At 40.9% G+C, this 21,608-nt stretch overlaps 1 protein-coding gene across 4 annotated transcripts in view; it reads right to left on the bottom strand.

Moving 5' to 3' along the window:
- znf423 (zinc finger protein 423) overlaps positions 1–21,608 on the bottom strand; it is a 199,369-nt gene that overhangs the window by 77,712 nt on the left and 100,049 nt on the right. For 2 of the 4 annotated variants that reach the window (XM_037768628.1, XM_037768629.1), the window contains exons 17-19: positions 20,316–20,529; positions 18,399–18,483; positions 8,172–8,192 (exon numbers count right to left, since the gene is read on the bottom strand). In XM_037768628.1, the coding sequence (XP_037624556.1) occupies positions 8,172–8,192; positions 18,399–18,483; positions 20,316–20,529 (320 nt within the window). The remainder of the gene's footprint in view (positions 1–8,171; positions 8,193–18,398; positions 18,484–20,315; positions 20,530–21,608) is intronic. The other 2 variants (XM_037768630.1, XM_037768631.1) reach the window with 1 other exon arrangement.

A 21,608-nucleotide genomic window follows, 5' to 3' on the forward strand; every position in this document is an offset into this window, starting at 1 on the left:
TACTTTTCATAGGTACAGCTACGAATGATGTATGAGAACAGCCTGATATACCTCTACCCTACACTGCAATATGAGTTTCTGTCGCATTATGTCTAAGACACAGCAAACGCTGCTTGATACAGATCAGGTTTTACTGTACACTGTTACTTGTGTCTGATTCATGTCTCAGTTGCGTTTCAGATGCTCTGCTTTGATGGAATGTTTGGTCTGCATTAACAGCAGGGAATCAGCTGTCATACTGTGACACGTCCAAAATGTCAAGATGGTGCAATAAAGGGAAAAAGGCGTATTAACTAAATATTTGTTTTTTCTATAAAGTGGTGTACATTCATTTAGATGAGTCTAGCTTTCAGTGTTTACTTCAGAATCCAAAGCAAGACCACATTGAAGCAGTGACCACAAATGAGCAGTGAGTCATACTTCACTTGAGTTTAACAACTGCATCGTGCAGCTGAGATGGTGTTAAAGCAGTTACAATTCTTCACCACAAAGTCATGGTTCTCACTACCTCAATCTGGTTTCAGTGTTTTCCAGTAAATTCTTTAAAAAAACAAATCATTAACATGGTATTAGCAAAAAAGTAAACCTCGGGAAACTCATTTGTGCAGCTACTTAGAGAAATCCAAGGGCAAACAGCTTCATAATAATTATGTATTATCACCGTACCTTTGGCTCTCCCCTGCTCTTATACCTTCTTTATTCATCTGCAATTAAACTCTATAGTCCTGATACACACCTTATTGTGTTCAACCATTGACTGAGTGAACTACCTGTCCTTTTACCAGCTGCTCGCTATGCAGCTGCTCAAAATACCATTAGTAACATGTAAAACTCCCACAGTGGACTGACACTTGTGCGTGAGCTCTCTCCATTTCTGTTTTTCTGTCTGGCACCATCTCCCCCTCTCTCTGCTGGTTCAAACAAGGCTAGCAAGGTGACCCTGAATCACAGGCTGTGTGAGTGTGCGCGTATGTGTGTGTGTATCTATTAGTGTGTGTGCGCGCACGTATCTGCACGCATGTGTGTACAGTCCCAGTAATTAACACCAGCCACTAATGAAGTCCAGCTGCTCGGCAAGAGGACTGAGCGTGAGCCAAAATCTGCCAGAAATGGCTCTCATCCTCTCTGTCTCTCTCCTCCGACACACTCTCCTTCCGTCTCTCGCTTTATTCGACTTGATCCACCCATCCACACCCACACTCTCTCTTCATTTCACCCCATTGATCTGCATTTCAGTTGTCTCTTTTCTCCCTCGCCTCTTCCCTGCATCGGTCCGGTTTACCTCTCCTACTGTTTGCTATCAGTATGAATCTACTCGATTGATCCGTAATCGCCACTATTTCTGTCAACATGTTTTCTTGCCATTTCCATTTCTCACTTACTATACAGTAGTGTCATTATAGCGATGTGCAGTATCACTATTTGTTTGCGTTTGTCTGTCCGTCCCTTCTTCACTCCATTATGTTCCCCTCTATTCCATTATCTCACGCTCACAAATCTTCTTTCTTCAGTTTCTGATATTCCTATTATTCCATATATAGCACAGTGTTACTTTTTATAGTGGTTACGTTATTTTGTACTGCATACATTTTAATAGACTTTACACTGTTTTATTATTATACTGTTTTTATATGTGGTACCTAATGTTTATGTTTGTGTATTTACATACAGGGATAAAACTCAGTGATTTTTGCAACCAATCCACACGGTGAGTAAAATCCAATTTCTACAAGTCCCAAAACATTTACTAGCAGAGGAAAAACATGAAATATTCACATTCATTAAAGGTGTCGGTTTCCCTTAATTACAAAAAAAACAAACATATTTCCTCATGTACCTCGAGTGGCATTCCAACCTGTTTATCTTCCTCATAGGGTTAACACAGGTCACTCCTTACTGAATTGTGTTACTTTGGCTCTCTATTGCCACCAGTTTTCCAAATATACTTATACAATACACAATGAGCTCTCTATCATTTGTCAATCTTTCTAATATCAATTCAAATAATATAAACAGATATGAATAGATTCAAACTTCAGTTGGTAACTTTGAGCAAATATGTGGAAAAAGTTACTTTTATAAAACTATCACTACATCCTGACAGTAGTGCATGAGACAGGTAATCTGTGGGGGGGAAAAAATCATGTTCCGCTCTCTCCTCCTGTGCTCCTGATGGCATTTGCAAGATTTCACCGCACCAGAAGGAAAACAACCAATCAGAGCTGAGCGAAAACTTGCAACTCTGATCTAACGGTCAAACTAGGCAGCGCTGATCAAATCTGAATCAAGATTCTGTTTCTGTAATGCCGATTTCTCGCTTAAAGAGTAAAGTAATGAGAAAGTTTGCTCAGGCCGGTGCCTAGTTTTGACTGGACTGTTCTCAACATGGCTGGCGGATCTCAAATTTTCTTATTTTACAGCTAAACATTATAGTTGCATATGTTTCTGAAAACACTTGAGGCGAGAATCAGGCATTACAGTAATAGAATATTGATTCGTATTCGATCAGCGCTGCCTAGTTTGACAGCTTGCTGCTTTAGAGACTGCTCTGATTGGTTGTTTTTGTTTGGACGTGGTAGAAACTTGCAAATACCATTAGGAGCACTAGGAGGACACAGACGAACATGATTTCTTTTCACAGATTATCTGTCTAATGTACTACTGTAAGGATATAGTGACCGTTTTATAAAAATAACTTTTTACTATATTTGCTCAAAGTTAACGATAAGTGTAAGTATAAAAGATTCAAGGTCAGGACTTACTGCAGTCAACCGGTGATCACATTATTCTTTTATTTTGGTATTCTTGTATCATCTGACAATATGTAGTTTCTCTTTCAAACCTTTTAGTATTTTTTCTTTAGCATTTTAATTTGGATACAACACACACAGAAATCAAACATATGCTCGACATTCTCTGTGTTCACACCCTGAAACATTGTCTCTTTTTGCTACACACACTCACATACTAATATGCCCCCGAGGCGTCCACCTGTGGCACTTTATCATACGCACATAGACTAGTAACGTATCCTGTTTAAAGCCGCAGCTTGATTGCATTACTATACAGGCCTAAGCTCCGTCTCCCACACACAAACGCACACACTCGCTACCAGCTGTGACAGATGTGCCTGTCACAGGAGAAAATGAATTCAGAATAGTTAGTGAATTAAGCAGGGAGTTAATTGTTGCTTGGCCCCTGTTTATGAAGCGCATAAAGGCAAAGCGCCTTGTTTGTCTTGTGACAATTAGCCAGCAGAGATAGAGAGGAAGCCGGTGTGTATGTTGTGTGTGTGTGTGTGTGTGTGTGTGTGTGTGTAATTGTCCTGTTCTCTTTAGCAGCTGGTGCAGCCACACCTGGACGGGTTGATACAGAAAGAGAGAGAGAGAGCGAGAGAGAGGAGAGGGGAATGCAAAGGGGGGTTTCAGGTACAGTATATGGACCACTATCTTTGGCCACCCTCTAAAACACACTCACTTACACACCGACCTACAGAGAGAGGGCCAATAAAGACACCACTCACACAAAGCAGACAACTTCTTCTATACATGTGTTAAGATAGCTGATGTATAAATATTCTCACAGCCTAACAGGAAACATGACACACAAGCGCATATTTTGTGTTGCGACGCCTATCCTGGTCGAGTTCTCTCCCAGTCTATTTGTCAGTGTGTCCTATTAGGTTTCCAAACAGCTTGTAATGACTGGTAATAAACAGCAGAAGAAGAAAAAGAAGGTAAATCAAGCGAGAAGACGACAAAATGAGCTCTCCGGGGGACCGCCATGCTCCTAGCCTTCAAAACACACAAACACGCACAAAACTGAAATACACTGACAATCCCGTCTGTGTATCCATGCACAGTCGATAAAGCAGACGATGGCAGGTTATGGGGACTGACAGACAGCAAACGCTTTCTTTTAACAGAGTCAGAGGAGGTTAGGGATACGTATGAAACAGGAGTGAAAATGTGGAACAATACAGGGTGAGTAAATGGACTCTGTTGTTAATAAGTGATTGGTTTACAAGGATGTTTCACTGATGGATCATGACCACATTCTACGCAGTTTACCAACAACATCATAGTGCGTGGGTTTGTGCATGTTTTGTTCTCCCCGCTTGGAGGTCAGAAATGCATGCACTAGTTTTTCCACCTTGATTTAAACTTGCTTTCAATTCTAACTTTGATGACATACAGTGCAATATTTTAAAGCTCCAAAAAACACACAAGGCTGGCAGCTGCCTTAAAGATAGACCATCAGGTTTGAGGCCAAAAAGTCAGGAAATGCACACGACTAAGGTTGAACTGGAGAGGTTCCAGTTGAGGTTGGATGTAAATTAGGAATGTCAATCGATTAAAATATTGAATCGTGATTAATCGCATGATTGTCCATAGTTAATCGTGATTAATTGCAAATTAATTGCACATTTTGTATTTGTTCAAAATGTACCTTAAAAGGGAGATTTGTGAAGTATTTAATACTTTTGTCTACATGGGAGTGGACAAATATGCTTGCTTAATGCAAATGTATGTATATATTTATTATTGGAAATCAATTAACAACTTAAAACAACGACAAATATTGTCCAGAAACCCTCACAGGTACTGCATTTAGCATATAAAATGTGCTCAAATCATAACATGGTAAACTCAAGCCCAACAGGCAACAACAGCTGTCAGTGTGTCAGTGTGCTGACTTGACTATGACTTGCCCCAAACTGCATGTAATTATCATAAAGTGGGCATGTCTGTAAAGGGGAGACTCGTGGGTACCCATAGAACCCGTTTTCATTCACATATGTTGAGGTCAGAGGTCAAGGGACCCCTTTGAAATATGACCATGCAAGTTTTTCTTTGCCAAAATTTAGTGTAAGTTCGTAGCGTTGTTTAGCCTCTTTCGTGACAAGCTAGTATGACAAGGTTGGTACCAATGGATTCCTTAGTTTTTTTAGTTTTATAGGATGCCAGGATCTTATCCCAGGAAATATGTGGGGTTAAAGCGAATTTGCGTTAACCCTTTATAATCGCGTTAACTTTGACATCCCTAATATAAATATGTAAATGTGAAGCAGAGTGAGGCTGAAAAGACATCACGTATTCAAATTTGCTGGATGAACTGAGGTTGAATATTTGAAAATAATTGCAATAATCAGAAAAATAATCTTTAATTTCTTTGGGAAATCATGGAGATCATGCCACAAATGCAAAGCACTGTTTTATAGTCACTTTTTTCAAAATTTCTAGATTTACTTCTTTATTCTGTATAATTAATAATTCCCTTCAGAACTTTTATACAATTAAAGTAAATATATTATCAAAATAACTTATTTCATGACAGACACAGATTAGCGTATCTTCTCTTATTTACACATGCCTACATATGCCCCGTCTCATCTTTCATCCTCCCATCCCTCCCTTCCTTCTTCTCTCCTTCATCTAGCCCTCTGTGGTCCTCTCTCCTTCTCTCTCTTTCCAGTCCCTTGTCCCTTCATCATCGCTCCCTCCCTCCCTCTGGTGTCACGGCTCGCTGGCTCCAGGTGGCGAGGGAGGGAGGGAGGAAGGGATGTAGGGAAGGAAGGATGGATGGGAGGGAGGGATGGAAGACAGGAGAAGGAGGGGGGGGATGTGCTGTCATCTGTTCCTATGTTCATACCATCACAGTGCAGACCAACATCCTCCTCGGTACTCTGCGCAGTCAAACTGTTCACACTCATACCTCACTCCCGTTATCTGAACATTACATTGAACTGAGGTTTTTGACGATAACATTAACCAATAAAATGCAGACAAACACGCCATTGGGAAGAATGTGGAAGATTAAATGTTAACTTTTCCATGAGGTAACAGTATTAAAGTCAGGTAGAGTAACTTTGCTAGATTCTGCTATATAGAAATATGTCCAGTTTAGAATAAATTGCTTTATAATGACTAAATTTGATTCAGAACTTGGCCATTCAAATAGAGATTTTTTTTCCTACTTTTTAATTTAATTCGGTAACTTATTTATTAATATGTCTCTATAAGACAACAGAATTACTGGAAGTAGTGTACTATGCATTATTAAATAATAATAATAATAATAATAATAATAATGAATGTAGTAATATTTTTTTTAAACTCTTTACTAAATTGTCTGCTATAATATGCAGTGTAACCAACACTAAAACCTCAACACTGCTTCCATAAAATGGTCAAACTGGGAGATTCATTCCAAAATATGTTGGCAATGTATAAATGTAATAATGTTGGTAATTTTTTTTTTAATAGCACCACCTTATGTTAAAATTACAATTCTTTTCTTTTTCTTTGCTCACTATTTTCTTTTATGCTTTGGCAATACAACATGTCATGCCCATAAAGCTAAATTGAAACTGAAAAAAAAAAAAAAAATTAAAAACAAAAGTTTCAGTCAAAAAGGCACCAGAGTTTTATCTCTTTGCTTCTATACTCTTTGGTCATAGTGCTGAATGAGTGAAGGGTGTGTAAACAGCTTTTACTACTTGCGATTTTTCTTACAGAACGCCAACTGATCAATGTGTTGAGAGTGAAGCGCACTCCTCTGAGAAGACATGTCACCGCCTGTGGTGCTAAAAACTCTCTCAGAAAGGACACTTGTGCCTGGGACAGGATTAGCAGTGTCCCGGCAGCACTTCATAGCGGTCTTTCCCTTTTTATTCAGAGTACTTGACAGGCTGTCCACTTACTTCGACATACTTTTGGTTCAGGGTAGGATTGAAACTCTACTGTTCGCTCTATTTATTTGTGAAATGCCGCGCTGTGACATCAGTTTCCGGTGTGACCGGTAAGCCACTAAGCATTAGTGCAGCCAGACACATTCACACACCAACGACGCAGACGGTAGAATAGTCTGTAGCTTATTAGTTCAGGTGCAGCAGGGCAGAAGAGAACAACAATGTTGCTAGCCGGTGGCAAGGACTCACACACACACACACACACACACACACACACACACACACACACACACACACACACACACACACACATGAGTGAACCCTCGACCACATTATCCACCTCCATTGACTCTAAAAGCTTCTTATTCGCCTCATTAAGTCTTCAGTGACACAAAGTAACCACACCAGACCCTGCTTACTACCACATACACACAGCTAGGTGTGTGTACGTGCACGTGTAAAAGGAAAAAGGGGGGGAAGAAAAGGGAGAGGGTGAGGAAGATGTGTGCACAGACACACACCGGCCCTTGGGGCGGCTGCTTAGACAGCAGACCGACATTACCAGTCAAGCGCATCACAGATTTGACTGCAGGCTAATAGACAGGCTGAATGCAGGTTGACTGTTCTCAATTGGCAGATAAGTGCAACCTCAAGGAACACAATTAAAGTGGGGCTGCGTTTATTTAATGCTTTATTCCACACTGTTTTTGGTCTGCAAAGGTGAGAGTGAAAAGGTGAAAGTGATTCAAGTGAAAAGTGCTTCATTCGGAGACCTTTAAGGAAAAGAGTTCACATCCAGCTTTTTGCAAATAATCTATTTAGAGTGAGCTGATGCCAACGAGAACACAGTTTAAAAGTACGTCGCCGTCAAATCTGTGAAGAATGTGAATATAGGGAAGGCTATGTAACACTATTAGAGTGCATTGATGTAAATAGGTAAGTAAAGCTCATGCTGAGGACACATCATTAGCCACCACACTCTGCGGGGAGCACTTAGATCCAGGTGAGTGGCCACTCGATACCTCCAAGGCATCTGCGTGTGTGTGTTTGTGTGTGTGTGATGTGTATGAAGTGGGAAGGACAATGAAGCATGCAGCTAGCAGCAGGGATTGGGGTGAATGAGGAGTTGAGGTGATGTGAGGGGTAATTGTGCAAAAATTTGGCTAAAAAACGTGTCAAATTCAAAATCATCCCTACGGTTGAATACAGTTTATACTGTTTTGTATTATGCACACTGAGTTGCACCTGAGTTAAGCTGCTTCCAAGTTTCTCCACATCATGCAATGTGGCTTTTGCACATGGTTGCTAACAAAAATGTGATTTGCCAATAGTCTGTGTTCAATAATAAAGAATCAAAGTATTAATCTATAATATGTATATATTAAAAAGCAGGAGAATGAGATGCTGATGGGCAGGCAGTGAGACAGCACAGTGCTGCCTTGCTCATAGTGCGAGCTAAGGAGACAGAAAGGGGACAAACCTGGCCGACAGGTGGGCTCTTCTACGGGCCATCCAATAGGCAGGTAGGGGGGAGAGCGGAGGAGAGAATGGGCAGGGTTAGTAATACGCAGTGTGAACGTGGTGTGTGGGGGGGAGGCAAAAAGTTGATTTATACCTTGATAGTGAACACAATAATGAAGCAGGTTGGAAGGCTAGCCATTTCTCCTCAACTGTATTGTAGACAACTTAGCGTGCAAAGCTGGTGGAAAAACCTCTCTTTGCAACCTTTATTACCACCTCACAAAGTGAAAGGAAGGAAATGTAAACCCATTTCTTGAATGACATGTTTATTTTTGTGGTGCTGGTATGGCCTACAGTGAGAAAACTATAGAAGACTCCCTACACTCTTAACACAGACGTATGATTAATGGTACATGTCCACAGGGGCGTTTTTATAGTGAGGGATCACCTCACTTCCCAGAATTGGACGCTACTAGACACAAAGCACTCGGCACATGATTGGACGAACGCTTTATTTGTGGGCTAATACTCCCAGCTTTCAAACCGGAACCAACATAGCGGCTCATTTGGAAACTTTCTTCTCATATATCATGACAAAAGTTCACCGAAATGTGTTTCTGAAAAAATGTTATGCGAGAAATAAGCCATGTAGTCGCTGACTCCGTCTTTAGTTTGGATCGACAACGGTTAGTTTAAAGGTTCCTCGGGAGTTTCCAGAGGCGGCGAGTTGCGCCGGACGCCCGTGATTTGCATAAAGTAGCCTAGACCTCAACTTTTGCAAATGGCCAACGTGATGCCCCGTCTCTCGAATCGCACAGCGACACTACAAGAATGTATTGCACGGCTGCTTACATAGACAATGAATGGGAAGCGTGGAAAGGTTGGAGGCTGTGGGCATGTACCATAAGGCCTCAGGTCATTGCACACCAAGTCTGTATTTTTCCTATTGAGTTTTTATCCCGTCAACTGATAAAAAATGTTACGCTCTGAAACCTCCGATGAGTTTTATTATTCTATTTGTTGCAAAGATTCGCAATATGAGACAAAACTGAATTAATTACATGGGTGCGATTGATAGCGCTAGTTCCACACGAGGCTAATGAATGAATGATATTAGCAATCACCTGCCGCAATCTATCTTTAAATTAGGGCAGTCAATCGATTAAAATATTTAATCGTGATAATCGTATGATTGTCCATGATTAATCACAAATTAATCACACATTTTTATCTCTTCAAAATGTACATTAAAGGGAGATTTGTCATTTATGCAATACTTTTATCAACATGGGAGTGGGCAAATATGCTTGCTTTATGCAAATGTATGTATATATTCATTATCGGATATCAATTAACAACACAAAATAATGACAAATATTGTCCAGAAATCCTCACAGGTACTGCATTTAGCATAAAAATTATGCTCAAATCATAACATGGCAAACTGCAGCCCAACAGGCAACAACAGCTGTCAGTGTGTCAGTGTGCTGACTTGACTATGACTTTCCCCAAACTGCATGTGGTTATCATAAAATGTCTGTAAAGGGGAGACTCGCGGGTACACTTAGAACCCATTTTCATTCACATATCTTGAGATCCAAGATCAAGGGACCCCTTTGAAAATGGCCATGACAGTTTTTCCTTGCCAAAATTTATTTTATCTTCACTCTAGCTTTAAAACTGAGCCTGCTACAGCCTCTTAATGCGTCAAAGAAATTAGTGGCGTTAAAATGAATTTGAGGTAACACGTTATCGTCGCGTTAACTTTGACAGTCCTAATTTAAATTCAGCATCCATGTATCCTTTTATTTCTTCATCGTAAAGTACTTTGTGCTGGGAGACGAATGTTTATCAGGCCATTCTGGATGATGATGTTTGCTCGGACAGTGGCTCTGAGTGGTCAAACAACCCTCTTTGGCCTTTTGACGGATGAAAATCAAACCTGTTCCGACAACATCAATAACGGACTAAAGTTTTGGAGTCGTTGTGTCAACGTGATTGACACAACGTGAGGTCGTATCTATTTTTTAAGTAATTTCGGACGAAAAATGCGGACTCGGTGTGCAAAGGCCTTTAAGCTGGCTTCTTAATGCTGAAGGCTGCAACGATGGACAGAAAGGAGGTAAACAAAAGGAAATGGAGGGAGGTTAGTAGGTGGAAAGAGGGAAGGACGGTAATGGTTGGGGCAGGAAAATTTACCACAGGTGTTCGCAAAAAGAGAGAGAGAAAGAGAGAGAGAAAGAGAGAGAGAGAGAGAGAGAGAGAGAGAGAGAGAGAGAGGATGGTGTACAGTGTCAGATCAAAGTAAGGGTTATAGTCGGTATGCTAATTGGAGATTGGTCCCTGATTAGGGCCAATAGAAAGAGGAGATAGCGTGCTGCGTGGCTCTTTGTGCGCGCACACACAGCGCACGTGTTTGGTGCAGACACACATACTAAGTATGTTTGTGTGAAAGGAAAAGTGAGCGAGTGTGTGCGTCTACATGTGTTTGAGAAGTGAGGTCTCATGCTGTGAAATCTAGACTGAGGTGATTAGTAAAGCATTAGTGGCTGCATGCAACACTCAGAACATGCTGTCAAGGACCTTATTTAGGGATGTGTGTGTGTGTGTGTGTATGTCTGTGCGTGTGTGTGTGCGTGTGTGTCTGTGCGTGTGTGTGTGTGTGTGTGTGTGTGTGGTCCTCACAAAGACTCCATTTTCAGTTGAAGACTTTCAAACGGAGGAAACCTTTGCAAAGTGAGAACATTTTCATTGGTATCCACTCATTAAAGGCGCATGTGTCACACAAGTCCCGCTCGCACTAAGATGTACTCACACGAGCAACAGATCTCGCTCGTTCTTTCGCTTCCCGGCTGATAAAAAGACCAGGAGTTGCTGGATAAAACACTTCAGGTAAGATAATGTTACATTTGTGACGAGAGATGTAGTTCACTGAGCGGTTTCACGTAAAACTAAACGATACTACGACAAACCTACGACAAACTGCGACTTTAAAATGATCTTTTAAATTGATGAACATCATATGTGTGATTCATTGCACAATTCAAACGGGGGTCAAAAAAAGATTTGTCTCTCGCCATTGACTACGGTCTGGTGGTCCCCCAGAAGGGGAAGGACTTCACCTCTCTATAGTACCCAGTCAGGATTTCTTTATCATGTACATGTATTTTAAAGGTAAAACAGATTATTGTTTATATTATATTGTTTATATGGGTGGTTTGCTTAAAAATCATGAGCTGGATGTCATAGTTTACCTGCTTTTTCATTTGCTATTACATCACTGCAAGTGTTTAAACCAGATCTACATTCAACATCTCAACAGGGACAAGTAGGTGGAAGCTGCTTTTTGATTCCGTACAGGCCAGACTAGAAAACATACTGTATTAACACACACACACACTTGCATGTTTAGTTGCACACATAATCGTGTCTTCACCTCACACTATCACACAGGGAGGGAAGTTCTTCATGATGTGCAGCTGCACAGCAGAAAACAATAAAGCCTGCCAAAAATCGCTGCGGTGCGGTCCAAGGAGACACGCACACAAACAAATACACATGTACATACAATGTGAGGAGGGGGCAGAGGAGATACAAAGAAAAAACAAAGCTAAACCAACTGAACCACACATTACAAGATGGGAAACTATTGCCTTCCTTCATGATCTTGTCAAGTCTTGGTGATGATGAGAGTAGCAGTATGGGGTTATCCAGAAATTTAGAAGGTACAGGGGATTTAATTGGGCTGCCGATGTGCAGTCGTTCAGCGTGGCGCTGTTTTTTTTGTTGTTGTTGTCAAAATTAGCTCATCTGACTGGGCAGCTCTACCTGCAGAGATAAAAACCCTGAAGTTTATTGTCATCCCTCTTTTTCAGTGCCGCCCTCCACCACCCTCGGCTCTGCCTCTTTTTTTTCTGTTGTCTCTCATCTCTCCGCTAACCCCCCTCGCATCTTCTCCTCCCATGAAGTCTCCCCCCCAGTGTGCCCAGCCAAAAACACAAATAAATACTTTCTACATTCTCTTCTCATCTCCACTCCTTCAAACCCTCCCTTCCCTTCCCACCTGCTCAGCAGTGTTAGGGGCTAGAAAAACCGAACGCACACAGCTCTGTGATTACACACACACACACACACATACACATACACACACACACACACACAGGTGGGATATGCCCCCAACCCACACAAACACACATACATACACCAGACACAAACTTCCTGTACACACACACACACACACACACACACACAGTGGAGTAGAGGCCAACTGCTAGCTATTCACTGATAATGGTAAAATACATAAAAACATGTATTATCCATAAAATTATATTCTATAAAATACATCAGTTGCCATTCGTACATATTACACTGTATTGAAATGTACGTGCAGGCTGTGTACTGTACTCGCCCTTTTGTCTCACACACAAAAACACCCCAAAAATTCTCAAATGGCAAGCTGGCACCCGAGGCAAAAATGGATAACTCCATTTCCTCTCTCTCTTTCTCTCCTCAGTGTGTGGGAGATGGACTTAGGGCTGTGTGTGAGCGTGAGCGTGTGTGTGTGTGTGAGTGTGTGCGCAACGCATCCTCATACGACGGTTCATATGATGTTTTACTTCACGAATTTCCAGCAACACGTGACGCATGTGTTAATTTCTGCTTGTTACATGCATAGTCTTTTCAAAATAAACTTCCGTCTTCACAGGAAACAACTTAGTTAGGTTTAGGCAACAAAAATACTTAGTTAGGTTTAGGAAAAGATCAAAATAACTTCGGAAGTAGTGTAACTTAAAGGCGCTATTGATAACTTTAATAACATTTACTTCACAACAAGTTGTTGCCGTGCACTTACCATCAATGTCAGCCATTCATCTGTTTTTTTCCCACACTAACTGACTACCCAGAGATACAACGTGATACCAACGTTGTTTTACTATTGGCTCACAAGCCTTGTTAAACGTCAGATAACTTACACGCGGCGGAGTTGGGCCAGAGATACCAAAGAAGTTTCATGGAAATAAGTCATTCAGCATGAAGGAAAAAAAAACGACTAACCGACTAAAGAAATCTAAGTCGACTAAGAACAAAACGACCGATTAGTCGACTAATCAACTAAGAGAGGGCAGCCCTACAGTACACACTATAATCGATGATTTCGCTTTCCCTTCTTCCCTTCCGCAAAAACTGGGCTGAGAACCAGTGGCATGGCATTACGGTATCTTCTTTAAAGTCTTAAACACGTGCGTGGTGTGGACTTTCAGTACTACATCATTAGAATGCTTTTTTCACTCCATATATTCAAAATGGCAGACAATCCAATTTAAGTTTAAACATGATTTATTATTCATTCTGTCACATAATGAGCAAATATTAACTTTCTCTCTACAACCATAATAATAATAATATGCTCCTTCTTCAGTGACCAATATTTGTACCAACACTTGACCAGAATTAGTGAAGTTTTTTTGGAGAAAACTTGACACCCACTGTTATGGTCATGTCAATATTTGTTGCTTGAGAAAAAAAAAACAGTTCATATTTCTGACTTCTTTCTCAAAAGGTCCAAATGTTCTGCTGAAAAGCCACCCAGAGAGTACCTTTATCTCTCGCAGCCACTGGCGATATTTCTTAAAAAAAATAACAGCTGCTGGCAGGTTGGAAAAATGGCATGTGAATATATATCATAGGGTTTGAATGTGAAGACGCATCATTTAGGAGTAAAATAGAAAAGTAACATAAACGGTAAAACAATGAATAACTGCTCCACGTAGGTAACACTGCTTTTGAAATGAATGATAAGCAATAAGTAGTGAAAAATGTGGAGCAGTGATACCTGTGTTGATTCCTCCTCAGCGCTAAGGATTCCTCTCTAGACTCTCCCTTTGACCCCCTCTTCCTCTATCTGCTCGGATGTTGTCTCTCTTTCTCTTCCTGACAGCATAATTAACAGGACCGTGGGGGTGCGCCGTGTATTACCCATGGAGCGATGTGACAATCACATTACTGGACCCGATAAGCCAATAGCAAACTCCCTCCTCTCTGCTCCCTCTGCCAGCCGAAACACGTCGTGGTCATTGACTGGATGGGAGGCGCACGTCTAGATTTCCTTCTTCGTGAACATGTCTCAGTGACACACAGACAGGCAGGCAGGCTGAGAGGTAGTCTAATGCCTTAGGGTGTTTCACTGAACCATGTGAGAATATCAGAAGTGACACGAGCACACCTACCAGTGGTGGAGTTATTGAATGTGAGTGAATGTGAATATCCAGATGAGACTAGCAGACAGGCAGTGACACCTTCCCAAAGGTGATAATGGGAGGTGTTGTAAAATATATATGAGGATTAAGGAGAGGAGGAAGGGAAGAAAGTGACGAGGGAGGAAAGAGCAGAACGGCAACTCTCACACAATCACGTGTTGTTGCCTCTGTTAGGACCTAACAGTCTTGTAGCCAGATATCCAAATGGTGTGTACCGGTTGAAACCTTTGACTTACAACAATGGGAAATTGAATACTGCTTAAACAGAGGAATTAAACGTTTGAGCTTTTATTCATGACACATGTGCTGTTTGATCTGATAACCCAAGACACATGTTAAGGCGAGGAGAGAACAGAGCTCGAGAAAATGAAATGCCGACAGTGAAAGAGAGGAGAATGAAAGATGACAGAAATGAACACCTTCTTTCTGATCTCGTAATTTTCTCACCGCCCATGCTTTTTACACCAAATAAGATCTTTCTCTTTAGTATTTGCTCCCTTCTTCTTAGGGTGGGGGTAGGCGATAAGCGATAAGTATTGTGATTCTACAAGTATTGTAGAAATAAACTGTAGAACTACACCATGGGAAAAAGTTGAATCATACACTTTTAGGGACTTTTACTTTGGAAAATCTTTAAATTGATAAAGTAAAAATGTTTGATTTAACGACGGAGATGAGAGCGAAAATGTGAGACTGCAGGTTGTGTCCCTGCGGACCCTCTGCCGTTTGCATTCTCGCTTTGGCTCATAGCGGCTTTTTTTGTTTTGGTTATGACGTCACGTTACTCAGACTACAACAATAAAAGCGGTAACTTCCCTCTACTGCCGCATAGACTCAAATGAAGAACTTATATCGATTCTGGCATTAAAAAAATCAATTTCAAAACCGTAAAAAAACAAGAATTGCAATACACAGATGAAGTGATTTTTTTTCCCACCCTTAGGGTAAGTAGGTAGGGTTGTCTAAAATGTATTAATAGGAACTGGGAAAGCTTTTAAAATAAAATAATCTGCCTCAATTTCATAATTAATCTGTGCTAGGTTTTCACACAATTAGCACAGTAATTAATCAATATGTGGGGATGCATATGTGTGTGTGTGTGTGTGTGTGTGTGGGGGGGGGGTGTGGGGGATCCAGGAAAAAGGAGGAGTGAGAGACAGTAGGATGAGCTGTCTATCAGACAAGGAAGAGAAAACGGTGATGACTCTTGGAGAAATGGCAAAGTGACTGGCAGGATTCTCAGGATGGAGGAACAGAGATGAGACTGAAGACATTGGAAGGAGATCGAAGAAGGTTAGAGACATGGACACGAGACGGTTGGAGGGACACGAGGAGAAGAGGAGGACAAAAAACGGAAGGAATGAAAGGGAGTTCTTCAGTTATGCAGTGAAGAGCGAGGAAGACAGACTGAGAGGAGCAGTAGGTAAAAGATGGGAGAAACTATACTTGTGTTCGTTCATGTGTGTGTGAGTTTTCCCTGTGTTTGTGCACCTGTGAATGTGTGTGTGTGAGACAGAGAGTGTGTGACTATGTGCCAGAGTGTGCGTGTACTATGCGTGTGCGTGTGTGCGTGGTCCGCGGGGGAAGGAAGTAAAAGTTACTCCAGCTGTACTTCAGTTTCAACTCTCTCTTCTAACGTCTCCAGACATTACTAAACGACTCAGAGCGATGTCAGCACTCGCATACACACACAGGTTCACACACCCACACACACACACACACCTCAGAGTACATTGGTGACTCTGGGATTGCCTGTCAGGTCTGGCGAGAGGGTTTGAGGGTGGTGGTGGTGGTGGTGGTGGAGGGGTGCAGAGCATTTGTTCCCCAGAACAACTCGCAGGTCCACCTCGTTAATCTCCATGACGACAGAGATGCTAAGGCAGCAAATTAGTAGCGAGCGGGAAAAAAACTGTCACAGGGGAAGCTCATAAAAGAACATAGACTCCAAACTACCGAGGTAGTTTTTAGTTAAACACAAGCTTTTAGTTAAACACACACACACTCCACTTATAAGAGGTGCACTCACAAACCTTTTCTCTTTGGCTTCACAATGATGAAGCTTACCTCACAGTGGCTATCCGTTCATTATTGCAATGTCTTAGTCATACACATTACAATATAATGCATTTGATTATGATTATTGTTCCGGGAGCACAACAGTATATATCAGGGGGTGTCAATGCTGTGCATGTTCACTACCTTAGGGCCTTTTTAGCGGGGGGGTTTTTCTGCTGCTTTTTCGCCCTTTGCAGTAAGTATTATACTGTATATATACCTTTACCTGTAGTTACATAGTGACAGGGCTCACATCTCTGTGAGCACAAATAAAAATACTGAATTGAGCCATTTGATTTTAATGTCTAATACTTTTGTAAAAACATAAAAACGTCATACAAAATGTGTTGTCATACTCTTACAACCTCACTCCTTTAAATCCAGTATGATGGTGATAACCACAATGCAACATGGTTTTATCTACCTACATTATACAGCAGAGATGGAACCAAGTCATTGTTTGCAAGTCCGGAGCAAGTCTCAAGTCTTTGCACACAAGTCCCAAATCAAAGCAGGTAAGTCCCGAGTCAGGTCTCAAGTCAAGCCCTAAATCAAAGCAGGTAAGTCCCGAGTCAGATCCCAAGTCAAGCCCTAAATCAAAGCAGGTAAGTCCCGTGTCAAATCTCAAGTCAAGTCCCAAATCAAAGCAGGTAAGTCCTGAGTCAGATCCCAAGTCAAGCCCTAAATCAAAGCAGGTAAGTTCAGAGTCAGGTCCCAAGTCAAGCCCTAAATCAAAGCAGGTAAGTCCAGAGTCAGGTCTCAAGTCAAGTCCCAAATCAAAGCAGGTATGTCCCAAGTCAAGTCCCAAGTCAAGCCTGACAAGTTCCAAGTCAAGCGCTGAGTCCTAAACTTTGAGTTTCGAATCGTAAACAAGTCATAATGCGCTTGTCACCAAATGTAATGCCATTTACTTCTCCGTCTGAAATTTTCGACCTGCATGTTTTGCATACTGCAATTCCATTTTTGAGGACAACCGCATAGTTTTCGTACGTGAACAAAATTATCTTTGGTATAAATCTTTCCAACTGGCTGAGTAACGTAACATTAGTTCTTCATGGTGCTCTCTGCAACTTGATGCCTGACTTGCATGCTGTCAGATTGGTTCAGAGTACATAAAGTGGATCTGGGGAATAAAGTGTTGACTTGCTGGGAATGAATAGCGCTAACGTTAGTTGGTTCAGGAAATTAATTGATTGGTGGCACACTTTTTATATAACATGGGGAAAGATATCAAGTATTTCCAATCAAAAGGCTCCAATCCAAGTGAAATCACGAGTCACTGGTGTTAAAGTCCAAGTCGAGTTGCAAGTCTGTTTTGATCAAGTCCAGTCTAGAGTCATCAAATTTGTGACTCGAGTCTGACTCGAGTCCAAGTCATGTGACTCGAGTCCACACCTCTGTTATACAGTATATAAAATCATGGGCAACTTTGACTCTCCTCGGAGTTAATTCACCACACTGGCAGCAGCATCTACTGTATGTATTATGCTACGTGGTGTTTGACTTCATCCAGGCCAAGCTATAAACACTAACACATTAAGTGATGAATAGCCAGGTGTTTTATGTTGGGAGTGATTATATGCACTGTGTCACTGGGGCTCCTGAAAGATTTGTCTTGTTTTACACTCAGCGTATAAAGTTTTATCTGTAATGTCGAGTTTTTCAACCATAAGTTGTGTAGCAAAGTGCACAACAGCTAGTCACACATCTGTGTGTGTGTGTGTGTGTGTGTGTGTTGCTCTGGCTAGCTGCTGTATCTTTTAGTGTTTATATGAAACGTGTGAGGGAAGAACACAATTGCAATAGCTGTGACGTTAAACCAAGAAGAAAGAAACGAAGACACAAGGCATTCACAGTCACCGAAATGCAATATCAACACAGACACACTGTCACTCAAACACACACAAACAGAGTAAGAGCTGCGCCTCACTCACCGATCATGTGGTTAGCGACATGAATCTGGATCTCCCGTTCCGTCTCAAACGTCATTTGGCATTTAATGCACTGGTAGGTCTTTTTCTGGAAGATAAAGAGACAGAAAGACCAAAAAAAAACATTATCTTTCATGTGAAAAAAATAAAAGTTAAACACACAAAAACACAAACAAAAATATTTCACTTAGTAGAGGGTTGATATTTTGTGGAAAAAAATGTTTTATAAAGTCTTGTTTGAGTTTTTTTATTAGAAAAATATATTTAATCATATTGAAAAAAAGAAAATAAACCCTCATACTCAAGAATGAAGAGGGCGTACAAGCATTTTCTACAAATACTGTAGCTAATGACAAAAATAAAATGTGAAAATGTAAAAAAAAAATACACCCATATATATAATTATTATTATTTTCATTGTCGATTGATCTGTTGATTACTTCCTCAATTAATCGATTAGTTGTTTGGTTTATAAATGTCAGAAAATGGAGAAAAATGGCGATCAGTGTTTCCTAAAACCCAAAATGACTTCCTCAAATGTCTTATCAACTCAAAGGTATTCAGTTTACTGTCATAGAGGAGTAAATAAACCAGATAATATTCACATTTAGGAAGCTGGGATCAAATCATTTGGACTTTTTTTTTGTTAAAAATTACTCAAACCGATTAATCGATTATCAAAATAGTTGGCGATCAATTTAATAGTTAACACCTAATCAATTAATCGTTGCAGCTCTAAAAGTTATAAAATTGCACTCTTTACCTTTAAGCTCTATATACTCAATATGCAAAACATGTGAACCCCACAAAATCTAACACTAATCAAGCAACACTGAACGGCCAAGTCTTTGGAGACTTGGTGAAAGGAAGACGAAGTATGCGGTTACAAACACACACACACACACACACACACATACACACAAGTAGGACCTCTGTAGAGAGAGAGAGAGAGAGAGAGAGACAGAAATTAATAAGGGAGGGAACAGGAAAAAAGATTAAGGGGAAGAAGCGATGAAACAGAAACAGAGGGAATGAGTGGAGAAGAAAAGAGGACAAGAGAGGACGAAAGAGATACAGAGAGAGAGGCAGAGAAACAAGGGTGAGAGACCTAAAAACAAAGAGAGAGAGAGAGAAGCAGAGGCTCTGCTTATCCATTCATAGCACACAGCGATCACTCATGCACAAACACATACAAAATACACAAAGGCCCCACTTCCACTATCTCTCTGCTGCTTCAGCCTGCTAGACTGAGTACACACACACACATACACAGAAATCCTACTTTGTCTGCTTTGTGCTGTTAGACTAAGCAGAAACAAAGGTGCAGGTAAGACAGAGGGTCCCTGGGAAGTGCCTCGAACACACACACACACGCACACACACACGCTCACTTGCAAGTACACACTCTCACACACGCAGACACGCGGCAAGTCCCGGGGAGCCTGACTGTCAATATCAAGTAGAACGAACAGCTCCCACAATGCCTCAGCACGCCCCAGCCGCGGGACCCAGTGGGGCTCAGCTGACACACACCGTCATACACACAGGCGCACGTATATGCAAGCTGCAGACACAGAGGCAGCGGCACGCACCAACACTTCACACACACACACACACACACACACGACTCATGCAAACATTAAAGTTCAGCAGGATTTTTGAGTCTCCTGTACTCCTGAAAATGTCTCCATCTGTTAAATGCTGGTTTTCATATTAACATGAATTTCAAATACAGTAGGCTACTGACCATAATTATATTTATATTATATTTATCTATTCACATTACCAAACTTCCTCCTCACCTTAGTAAAAGCCAATGTCAAAGACTTGGTTTCAGAGCTTTTTAAGTAAAAAGTGTCATCCAACAGTGTCCATAACAGCATTGATCTCTCTGTCTTATCTCAGTCTGTCCTGGCTCACCTTGGGTGCAGGTGAAGCATCAGACTTCTTCCCCGCTGCACTGGTTTCAGGGCTGACCTCGGGGTGATCGGTCTGGACATGACTCTCCAAGTCCTCCACGCTCTCAAACTTCACCCCACACTCCGGACACCTCAGCCCGGACATGGCCTTTTCTCCCTGCGAGTCTCCCGGCGTGGCAGCTCCTCCCTGGCTGGGGCTCTGGCCGTTCGTGCCCCTGATTTGATTGAACATTTGATTTTGTTTTAGCCAATTTTCAGTGATCAAAACTGTTGCTAAACAAAAAAAATAGCTTTTGCTTTTCCCATCTCAGCTCCACACAGGCTTCATGCCCTTTAAGGCTTCAGTAACTGGAAAAGATAAGTGACAAGCAATGCACCCATATCTAAGCTCGTTCACCTTTTTCCTCAGTTTATGGTAGGAACAGTCACTTTTTTTTTCCCCACATAGATAACCTACCTAATAGAGCTGGGCGATACAGAGGAAATCACATATCACTATGTTTTTGACCAAATACCTCAAAATGAATAGGGTTGATTTTTGATGAATAATCATCATTAATGAGGATTTAATGACTAAGTGAGTAAAGGTAAATAATAGAACAGCTGAGATTGTCTGATAAGTTCAGAAAATGACATCACTTTACCATTATTCAGCCTTTAAAACCAGGAAAATACAACACTTATGCCATATTACGATTACAATATCCAAAATCTAAGTCAATATTTTGTCGCATATCACAATATCAATATAATATCGATATATTGCCCAGCCCTACTACCTAGTTATAAAGTATTCAACCCAGCAATAATACGTGTTACATGTGTGAGAGGGGCTTTTGTTTAAAATGTATACTATTGTTGACTAAAGTATGACTATATCTTTTTTAGAAGGGCCAGATTTGAAAAGCAGCAAAGAGCCAAGGGGCTGGACATTTACATCTGCAAAGCTAGGAATTAAAATGTGAAAAGAATACACCTTTTTTAATCTTAGTAGATTATTGTTTTAATAAACACAATGTTGCATTTAACATCTTTTTTTATTCAGTATGACTCTCCTAAATTCCCTCTGCTTAAACAGTCTGGGTTCAAACTTTTTTAACAAAATAAGTATTTCTGTGCTTAACAAGGACTGGGCTAATTAGCCTACTGATAAAATGATGATCTTCTAATAATGAAACAATGTAAACAACACCCATAAAGTTGGTGTTATGTTAGCATGGTTATTTAAATAAAAACTAGGGCTGTCAATTGATTAAAATATTCAATTGTGATTAATCGCATGATTGTCCATAGT

Source organism: Sebastes umbrosus, chromosome 4 (assembly GCF_015220745.1).
Source record: "Sebastes umbrosus isolate fSebUmb1 chromosome 4, fSebUmb1.pri, whole genome shotgun sequence".
Lineage (NCBI taxonomy): Eukaryota > Metazoa > Chordata > Actinopteri > Perciformes > Sebastidae > Sebastes > Sebastes umbrosus.